Below are 11,443 nucleotides of genomic sequence, written 5' to 3'. Positions count from 1 at the left end.
TGGTTATAAAAACACCTAAACTCAGAAGATGTGGACTGTGACTGCACCATATATCTAGTCGGGAGTGGTGCTGACTGAAATCAGATGATTTGGAGCGATTCGTGCGCCATCTGTTGGTCATTCTAAGGACTTATTGAACTACCCTCGTACTTAAAATACTTGAAGTACCTAAATACCTCGCGAATCTAAAATCCGTAACTCTATGCTAAACTCTTCTATCTGGAATTAGCAGTCTGAACTTTTCAATTTCTAGTTTGCACCCAGGTGTAAAAATTATTTATAATATTCTCCACTATGTACAACAATATTCGAAGTTATAGAACATAAACTGGAGATTGGAGAGTTTAGATTGCTAACCCCAGGTAAGAGAGCGCTTATAGCTCAAATAAAACTATTTTCTTTTTGATAAGAAAGAGATAATATTGACAATAAGAAGACCGATATTTGAATTGAATATGGCGTGAAATAAAAAATTATTGTTGAAGTTTGAATGAAAATAAGACTTTATCATTGCTTGCCCAACTTCAAGAACTTTTGCTCCTGTTTATTATATTTTCCCAGTATGCATACGCACCATTGTATGTAAATCAGCAGAATAGCTCGTAGCAGGACACATTGTAGGCACATGCATTGAATAATGTTTGAATAATGCTTAAGTGTATATTAATTAACAGGTTCTATTGAAGAATTAATTGTGAATCGAATTTCTCATTGAATTTAATAGTCTACTTTTATGATGATCTGTAATTCTAATTTTTCAATTCTATAACTTCAAGTAGATCAAGACCCTAGTTTGTGTTCATATTGTTGTCAATTTAAATATTATATCATGAAATATTTAAGAAATACTTTATTCAATTTTTTTGATTTATGGACATGATTTTCGAGTTGATGTGGGATTTTTCAACTGAGGACTATCAAAAATTGCGATTTTAAATTGCTTAATGTTTAATGTTAAAAGTGACTCCACCTATAATACATACAATAATACAATACAAAATTAGCCGGGAAGTTCTTTATATAAATTGGGTTGCGGGTAAATTGGTCCACGTTAATATCTTTTGTAATACCAGAACATATTAGGTCTACACATTAATTCGGTGTCTTTATTTTGATGTCTTGTAACTCTTGGTTAAATTTGAATTTTGTTCGTCCAAATGCAGTACATGCTTTTTGCATTTCAATTGAAAAATCATCATTGTTAAATTTCTGAAATCACTTTTTACATGTTTTACGTATCACCGCACCTTCTCCTAAGGCTGAGAAAATAATTGCGGTCTCCTTACCTGCGTTTTTTCCATGAGAGTGCAAAGAAAATGCAGTGTCTCAAATGTTCCTTGTCGGATGCCATGTTATTGACTAATGATTTTTTAGCTAATGTCCACAGGGTCGCCACCTTTTATATTGTACTTTAAAGCTTAAAGTTCACTCTTTAAATCTACCTTCGAGCGGGAAACAGTTCCAGTTAGACCAAGAGTTATAAGACATTAAAGTAAAGGCACCGAATTAATTTGTAGACTTAATATATCAATTTGGGCAAATTTGACAGGGTTTTATTTAAAATACTGATTCAATAATTAGAAGACTCAAATTTCAATATTCTTGAATTCCTGGAAACAAGAAATTTAGGCTTCTTCACTACAGAAAAATTTTAATCTGTAAACTTAGCAGATTTGTACTTTATTTTATTTCCATATTTAAAACATTTTTTAAACTGTATTTATACTGTACATTAAACACTAATTAATAATAATAATTTAAGTACATACACACTTCTACTGTATAAACTTTATATACTTTAATACTGTACAGAGTGTACCGTGCTGCGTAAGTTGATTCAAAACGTATAGTTCTATATAATTTTAATGCACTACACAGTGCTTTGTCATATTATTAGGCCAAATCTAAATAATTACAATTTTCATATTATTATTGTCATTTATTGTAATTACTTTCAGGTATTTGTATTTTCCTTCACTGTATGTCCCTTCACATTGAACCTGTATTAAATGTTAACGACTGCTATACGAGCTACTGATTATTAGGCCAAAGCTAGAAAATTATTTTCTCATCATTTCACTTACTATATACATTGATATTGAGCAATTTTGTTGTAATATCTGTTAGAATTATATTATAGGCGATAAATTTGATTCAAAAAAAGATTATCTTAATTGAACTAAAGCATTCTTACAATAAAAACTTACTTTTAATTTTAATCAGTATTTCGTATGGCCACGTACCTTTAGTAAATAATAAAGCTTCAATGCAATAAGGCATATTGTATATATATTTTTATTTTTCTCTTTTTCTCCGGGCAACTGGACCAAGTGTGATTAAATATCACATTCGAGAACAGTGATTTTTTCCTTAGTTAAAAACGGATTAATTCGTCTGGCGAATCTAACGAATTGCGAATTTAGAAACACAAGTAAGCACAAAGTATTTATAAAAAATGACAAAAATAATGTGAAAATTGTAATTTTTTAGCTTTGGTCGAATAATATGACAAGGCACTGTAGTATGTATATCTATATCAGCAGATTACGTCATTCGTGGACAAAACATAAATAAACAAATTGTATTTTTATTTAAGAAAGGTTTAAACCTTATGGCATTGATATTTTTTTCCTTAATTTATAAAAATTTTGTTTCCATAAGCTCAAAAAATATTAATTTCAAACTTCAGACAGTTTCGATAAATCAATTAATAAAACATCAATTTCGCATATGTTCAGAATGTACATTTTCTAAATACGTTGTGAAGGAGATTGGTTCGGTTTCATAATGCCTTAACATCGAATCGGTTGTCATATTTTAAACAAAAAGTTCTGCTAGACAGTAAAATTTTTGTCTATTTATGTAGCAACATTATGGTAAAATTCACTATAGGATACTGCACGGTATACTTTTAATTGTAGTAGCATGATATGCAGAATTGCATAATACACTATGCTGTAAGTAATTTACAGTCTATATAATATAAGTGATTAAAAAAAGACTTTTACGATGTCTTTCCAAAAGTTAAGGTAGTGTCTCCTCCTACTATATGCTATTTAATTGAAAATTGATGAAGTTACTCACGCTGATGATATTTCGCCTGAGACCATCACGATCGCGTTGAACTTGACCGATCGTGGAAGGTTGACCTCTATAGACCCTCTGCTGTCTATCACTCTCAATTTCAGATGCAGGTTCATATTCCTCATCATGATAAGTTCTCTGGTGTTGCCTCTGTCTAAATTGCCTTTCTGGAATCGTCGAGGAAGGTGGCGATGAAACCGTTACTGAATTTTGTTGCTGCCTTTGAGTTGGTCGCTGCTGTTGTTGTTGCTGGATCGACTCGGCCTTGGCAGCCCTGGGGAATTATTTGAGGTTAATTTTCATGACCGGGAAAGTTGCACGTGCCCACTTTTATCTACTCTTTTCATTATCTCTTGGGTGAAAGTATATGTAGTTCACATTGAAAATTGCACATTCAACATTCAATATTCAACATTGCATACTGCGCATCCACCCAGAGTCTAATTCCAATCGTCCGACACGCATCTACATACGATGGGGACTAGCCAGACCTACCACGATTGTAAGAACTTGATACCGTTTTACGTAAACTTGATTGAGTTTCGATACACTCGACTGGCGAGCTTCAATAAACGCGGAGGATTTATTGCGTTTCCGCGAACGGTAAAATGAGTTCGCATGTGAATCAGTAAACCATAAGAAAAATTTCACTGATTTGGAGCGATTTTGATGAGAGTGTATAATCACTCGAAAGTGTGAGATTAATGATGGAACATGTAATAAAGTGAGGAAAGTGGAGATTATCTCGAACAGAGAATTTGCGATCATCACTTGGCTAACAAATAACTATTTCTGTTCGAGTTACAAAATAAAAATAATGTAACAAGTATCTCGGGAAATTAATATATAGAATGAGATGAATTATATGTTTCAGGCACTTTCAGATACAAAAAAGAATTCCATTTACTCTGAAATACTACAGATACCAATTCGTATTTTAGGCACTTACTAAATACGTCGCATGCCACATTTAATTTCAGGTACGTTCAAGTAACAAAGATTATTGCATGTACTTAGCAAATATTTAAGGTACTTAGACGAATTCATGAACCACCATATACTGCATCATATAACTATAGTTCAGTTTTCTTAGTCAATTCAGGTACCAAAAGATCTTTCATGTACTTAAAAATAATGAAATTATATATTTTCAATACCTGCAAGCATTACAGTCTTATGTTTTGATATACATTAATACTGTTCTATTTCAGACTTTAAAGCTGACAAAGTACTAATAAAAGTTCATACCACTGCCAAATACAGTACATGAGATAATGCCTTCAAAAATACAATGGATGCTAACAAAGAATTTGAGTACACAATATAAGAACAGGTAAAAATGCTCCAGGTACTCAATTGTATGTAAATAGAAATTAAAATATTCAACATTCTTTTGAGCACTTTACAAATTTTGGGTTATTAAATGTGTAATAAAAAATGTACTCTAAGTGTTTGAAATGTATAAAGTACATGAGACTCCTAGAGTTTTTGAATTCTTCATATAAAAATATTGCTTTCGGTCTCTCAACTTTGAAATCAAATTATTCCCACCTACTAAACAGAACTTAATAACCCCACGTCAGACTAATTTCTCGCCTCCTCTACTTAAAAATGTAAGTAGTAACAGCCACCCAAGTAAGACTAATACCATATGGAACTTATACGTCTCGTCTGACTCATACACCTCATTTCTACTGGATGGCCTATCGTCCTTCATAACTACTGGGGCTCGATTTTGACCCACACTTGTGTCCCTAACCATGTTTCCTGGCATCACTTCTATGCGTAATTGATAATAACTTCCTCCATTTGAAATTTCTTGCACGTAATTTAGCATGTAAAGGTCAAACTAGGTGTGAATTACTTTCACAGTTCTCAACAATTTATGTAACGTTGCAGGATTCTGTTTATGGTCATTCGTGTAATGAAATAGTGATATGATTATGAATAAATAACAGACTGTTTTAATAATAATCGGTATTCATCTAAATTAAGGAGGGGTTATATGCATAACTATAGATTACGTTATATAAAGACTGATTTTCTAATTTGTATGATTATTAAATAATTATTTCAATGAGTAAGCGTGATAACGGTGTTAGTGCAGTAAACAGAAAAGTTGGAATTAAAATCTTATCAATTGTTATATTTTTGGTATAAAATGAAGATTATATATAAATAATTGTACAAAAAAGACCGCTGGAAATAGTCATTGTCTTCATTATTCTAAAGAAAACTGAGATGCGTGTATAAAACTAAAATTCGTAATGGTATCGTCTGATCTTCATAATAGAACTTTCCAAACACAAAAACTTTTTTTAAAATATTTTTATGAAGAAATAAAGAAAGATAATATTTTTTCCTTTAATGTTAGTCATTTGGTATAAAAAAATCTTTTAAAATTATTTTTAACTGTAAATGATTTTGGATAATACAACATGAGATTTGGGGTTAATCCGCTAATTGTTTCTTGTTTGTCTTTCCCACTGTGAAATTCGAAAATCTGTCAACAGTTAGAAGTTAGTTAAGCGGTTAGTGAATCCGGCTTCTATAATAAAATCGCAAGTAAAAATGAGAATGATTAACTAATATTTTCATGAATAAAGTTACACTATACAAATAATTTTTTATGCGATTTAGCATTAAAACACTTCAAAAAAGATAACTTTTATGTATTCGTGTAGTTTTAATACCAAAATAGTTCCTTTTTAGTTTACATGTATATTTTTATAAATGATGACAAATTAAGCCTATTTTAAGGATCAGTGAATATGTCGCATTAACGTTTACAAATATGAAATTCTGTAAAATCGGTATTTTTTAATTTTTGGTTTATGCTTTTATAACACTTAACCGTATTGACGAAAAATCTTTACTGCCCGACACACTGCCAAATAAAATAAATAATATTTCTGCACACACATGTTTGAAAATTGATCCGACCTAACATGATTTTAATTAATGCAGGTGTTTGGAGATTTTTTTTCTCGAACTGTTTATTTTTTTATTATGAATAAATTATACACGTGTTTATTGGTAGGCTAAGAAAATTTAAAGTATGTTGATGCACTTCAAACTAGCTAAAGCACTTTTAAGTAACTGGACTTGTTTCTGCTGGTAGAAGTACTTTCAGTGTTATTATCATTTATGTATCATTTTAAAGTACCGACAGTTTTTCTAGATAAATAAACTATTTTTAAGTGCCTGGGATATTCCGGAGGTTGAATATTTACTGAAATTATATTGATGTGCTTGTTATAGTAAAATTTACTTGAGTTGTCAAAAAATACTACAGGCAATCAAAAAATTCCTTAAACATTTGGAATCGCCTATAACTCAGAAATCCAATCAAGATGTCAGTTTATATCGGATTTTCGGTGTGGTTTGAAGTGGCTTCATTATTTATTCGTGGAAATGTGCTGCTCGTTAAGTGCTCTGGGACGCGTTATTTTTATTATATAAGATTTTGTTACGTTGAGATAGGACTGTTGGGCTGTTCGCATAATGTGATTTAGAATCTGGCAAGAAACGAGTTCCGTTGTGCAAGTTGGAGTTGAGCAACGAGAGCTCAACTTGGCGGGCAGGCACTCATTACCGTATTGTGTGCGGGCAATCGGGAGGTTGAAGTCATTTCTCAACGTGGTCTCTGCTCGCTCTGCTGCGTTTCGTAGTCCCGCCCGCAACTTCAATATTGCACACATTGTTTAAAAAAATAATAATTTCATTGATTTGTCGCGAAAATTGAAGAAATCCCGCCCTTCAGTTTTCTCGACATTCATTTAAGTGATATCCCAGTCTAAATTCTTGACACAATTTGGCAATTTGAATCCCTTCCGAGTATTAAAATTGCTTTAAGAAAGTACTAAAATCACTTTTAAGCTTACCGAGTACTTCAAAAAAAATTAAATCCCTTCCAAGTACTAGAGAAATACTTCAATTACTTTCAAATATTTCTGGAAACACCAGTCAATATCTGAGGTTCTTATTAGTACTTTAGGTAAGCAAAAATATTTCCGAGCTACCAACGGTCTACACCTCAACATTTTTCATAATTGCAATTACATTTATTGTTATTTTTTCAACAATGAAAAAATATAGTAATAAAAATGTTTTTTTTTTTTGAATGGTCAATATTTTTCTAAGTAAATAAAGCTTTCAGCACCATAAAAGCCTACGTAAAGGTAAAAAAAATGTGTAAGAAATATAAATGTCAGAAAAATACTGAATTTTACACTACCAGATAAAAACTAGTTATTGCGTTCTAATGATCAGCAAAGTGTACTGCATTTGATCAAAAATGTTCTAAGCAACCCAAGAATTGGACGTAACCAGCAATTGTTTCAACACTAAAGATTGTGAACGTCGTTAAAAGCTACATCCAATAACCACTTTAGAAATGGATATGCATTATATAGTTTGGCCTTGTTATTAAAAAAGACTTGCAATTTCTATTTTACATTCCTTCCACAAATTGACCTCATTCAGTCATTAATTCTTGGAAAATGAGACCTATTTTTTTTTAAATTTGTCAGAAGCCGGGCGAACGACGAAGAAGTTTTAGGATAGCCAGCTAACTAATTAATATAATATTTTGTTGACTAGTACAAAACTTTAGAGTATTTTTTTATTATTAACAATTTAAACTCAGTTTTTTAAAAAGATATTCGGTTTATTTTGAATATAAATGACGTTTTTTAATTGCGTTATATTTACGTTATAAAACAATGAGTTAAGGATTAAAGGAATTCTTTATTTATTTTTAAATTAAGAATTTTGTGAATATAATACAGACAAAGACAACTGTTAAACGCTATAAACTTCTTTGTAGTAATTTGCAGTCAATCTCATTTATTTTTGCCGGCTAGGGGGTAAAACTAATCATAAACAGGTGCGGAACGCTTTCTGGTTCCGCGATATCCTTTTGTAGTCAGGTGTATTGAATCAGGTGCTTGAAACATTCCTTTCTTGATAAAAAATGGCTTCCTAGAATTTAATTTCCGTTTTTTGTCGTAAAAAAGTATCATATTTTTTGTTTAGAATTGTTTTTAAACTATATTTTATCACATATTCTTAGCCCAACCATTTAAAAATAAAAAATAAAACAATGGATTTCTTAAAACATTAAAGAAAATTCAAAAATTAATAACGCCTGAGATTTCGTGATTTCGTGCACGTAACTGTTAAATGACGAATTGAAATTTATGGAAAAAAAACGATTTTACGGTTTGCACGACTGTTAGAGAATTTTATAGGCGTCTTTTTATTTCATCTAAAATATTTCCATAAATAATTAATATATGTGAGCCAACCGTCATCTAAAAAATTACACCAGCTTCCACGAGGGCCAGGGTAAATCACAAATATGGCCACGTCTTACGACCGGTAGATGGGTGGTATATATGTTACGTGACATAAATAAAGGATCAAAGTATTTGAAAACGGACTCACCTTTCCAGAAGTGGATCTTCATTATCGTCTTTTGGTAAATTGGACTCGGGACATCCTACGTTACGTGGCCAATCGCAGGTCTGGAGCTCGTGGCTGCAAAGAACAAACCTAGTTAGTCTGCGAACCTCAAATATCGATACTGCTTGTTGAAAGGCAGTGATATACGTTTCTAATTTTTCCAATATCTGCTTATGATTTATCGGCCCATAAATCCATAATTTAGCAAAATAGAACCCACATTTCTCTTTAAATCTGTCAAATAAGAACAGGTAAGAGACTCCTTAGTTACAAAATACTTTTCCCCTATAATCAGTTCTCTGCAAATTTTCCCTACCTCGAATACTTATTTCCTAGCAAACCCTGAATATATAGTTCTAAAAGGTCAACACTTATTGCAAACTTGTATTTAGAAGGGAGAAAATAAGCCGTATTTTTCCTCTTGTTTCCGATCCAAATATGCACAAACTTTTCGAACTCGAATTTCGTTTTCCGCATAAACTCACTAAAAAAGGGTATCATTTTATATTTATTTTTTAAGTCGAGCCCAATTGATGGTAATAGAAGTACAAATATGTTAGTTTATTATTTAATGAATTAAGAACTCTAAAATTTTGATTTCATGAGATTTTAAGACTTGGTTCTCTAGTTACTGGTCGAAATAAATCGATGAAGCCTATTTGGAGCCTTGGTTGGCGTTACGGCTCTCATCCTTAATTGGATCGCGATACTGTTAAGCACGGCGGTGAGTCTTACTGCCTCGGGTTTATCGAACCCGATCGCACATGCGGTGACCAAGGCGTGGTCGACGGATTTTCAATTTTTATATAGTCACAGAGATTATAACGTTCGACACCCTTTACCGAATCGAGCGCGTTCGTGCCGTTGCCACTGAAAACTTTCGCAGCGATTACAAACGTCATACCACGCTGGTTCTCTATGCGGCTTATGCAAGAGGCATATAAATCTTATTCGCGCACTAGACACTCGATCGATTCCAAATCAATTTAATTATATAAATTAACTTGATTTATGGTAGACATGGCCTAACTGTGCGTGTGTCATTTCAAGTACTTGTTATTTACATTAGTGTTACATTGTTACGGAATTTAAGGGCAGGTAATAATAGGTATAAGATAATGGGAAAAGTTTACAAATCAGATCTTGAGATTATGGCGTGGTATAGAAGAGTACATTAGGATTCAAGAAAGTAGACATTTAAATACGGAAAAGTAGAATCAAACATAAAGTACGATCGAGAGTACGATTGCATATATTGTAGTATAGTTTTATTTGGTTGGTACACTATAATATGAATCTAGTACTTCATTTTGTAGCAAGATACTCTATTATACTTTTTGATACATTGTGATATAATGAAATTTAAAGCAGTGAAATTTTAATGTTAGGGAGTGGATTTTGAGACCTGACTAAATTTCAATGATTTTTGCAAGTGTAGCATATAATCTATAGGCTTGTTCTATTTAATTAAAAACAAACCAAAATTCACACAGGTGGACGGATAAAATGGATATTAACACGTAAAGTCTACACAGAAAAAACTGAAGTTAAATTTTGTTGCATGTAAAATTTCCGGCTGTTAAAGTTTACATACTATTTGGCGAAAGTTTATCCTACGATGGAATAAAATCTGTCGTCTGCTACGGCGTCCTTAGCAGCAATGAAAAAACGGCAACAGAAAAAAGAAAAAGAATTATTCTTACTGATATAGTATCTCCTCCGAAACAAATCACACTATTGTAGACGAATTAGAACTTATTTATAATACCATTTAGCAAAAAGGGCAAAAAGAACTGACAGATGGGAATCCCCATTTTTCTCCAATTTAATGAAGTTAAACGATAGATAGCGCCTGCGTCGCGATTCTCGCTAGATCTTGAATAAAAATGGAGCGTTTATAAGGCGAAAGATTATCCTGGCAAGGTTAAAAATCGGAAATTATCTTCGATTAATGTGAAGTTTATCCGGCAAGGTTAATTTTTGTTACGGTGAATCTTTCACCTGGAATCGACGTAAACTTTATCTTTCGTTTTTTCTGTGTACTATATTTTATATATATTGACCTCTTTCGGCCACTTGAAAAAGCTTATAGTTAATGTCGTTCGATACCATTTAGTCTTGCATATGCACTTATGAAAAAATTATAATTACTAATATTTAGTTGATAAATATTAATAATGCGGCTGTAAATTGATCGGAGAGAGTAAAATCGTTGGCGCAAGCAATAATTCTTCAAAAATTCTTCTATAGATAAGAACACTTTGCGTTACATACCTTTAATATCCGCAAAAGCTAACCTTTATCATCTAGACGGATTAGTTGAAAATTAAATATTTAAACCTGAAACATCTAAATGTTGAAGGTAAGCATCGATTTTTCTCCGCGTTCTACAAAAAAAAAAATTATCAATTTCGATTCCTGATATTTTTTTATTGAAAAAGTAACAGATTGACACTAACTATCCATACATAACGACCATAGAAGTGGGGCGAAATAAAATAAAAAATTCAAAATAAGTTAAAAATTGTTGTACAGTATCATAAAATAATGCAAATAATGAACAGGTGCCAATTGTTTAATTTTATTCTATGCTGCCCAGGGGCGTACGTAGAAAAAAATTTGGGGGGGGGGGGGTCATTCATTCAAATTTTACATGATTTTAAAATTTAAATTAAATGAGTTTTTTCACATCTCGGTAGGGGAGGGTAGACCCCCCCCATTGCGTACGCCCCTGATGTTATCTTTTCCTACATAACTTTCCTACGTTCAATATGTTTACGATTTAATGCTCAGGTTTTAGTTGAATCGTTTTGTTGATTTTAGAAAATATTTTAATGATTCAACCAAATTTTTCGGTTGGATCCACTAAATAATTTAAGAGAGAATTTAACTA

At 32.0% G+C, this 11,443-nt stretch overlaps 1 protein-coding gene across 1 annotated transcript in view; it reads right to left on the bottom strand.

Moving 5' to 3' along the window:
* The window catches only part of LOC117178918, a 28,725-nt gene extending 19,273 nt beyond the window's left edge, over window positions 1-9,452 (bottom strand). The window contains exons 1-3 of the mRNA XM_033370471.1: window positions 9,286-9,452; window positions 8,533-8,784; window positions 3,085-3,358 (exon numbers count right to left, since the gene is read on the bottom strand). Of these exons, the coding sequence (XP_033226362.1) occupies window positions 3,085-3,358; window positions 8,533-8,784; window positions 9,286-9,452 (693 nt within the window). The remainder of the gene's footprint in view (window positions 1-3,084; window positions 3,359-8,532; window positions 8,785-9,285) is intronic.
* Window positions 9,453-11,443: the final 1,991 nt, after the last annotated feature.

The sequence above is a fragment of the Belonocnema kinseyi genome, chromosome 1, assembly GCF_010883055.1.
Source record: "Belonocnema kinseyi isolate 2016_QV_RU_SX_M_011 chromosome 1, B_treatae_v1, whole genome shotgun sequence".
NCBI lineage: Eukaryota > Metazoa > Arthropoda > Insecta > Hymenoptera > Cynipidae > Belonocnema > Belonocnema kinseyi.
The sequence above is the reverse complement of the archived record's forward strand: the minus strand, read 5'-3'. Positions and strand labels throughout refer to the sequence as shown.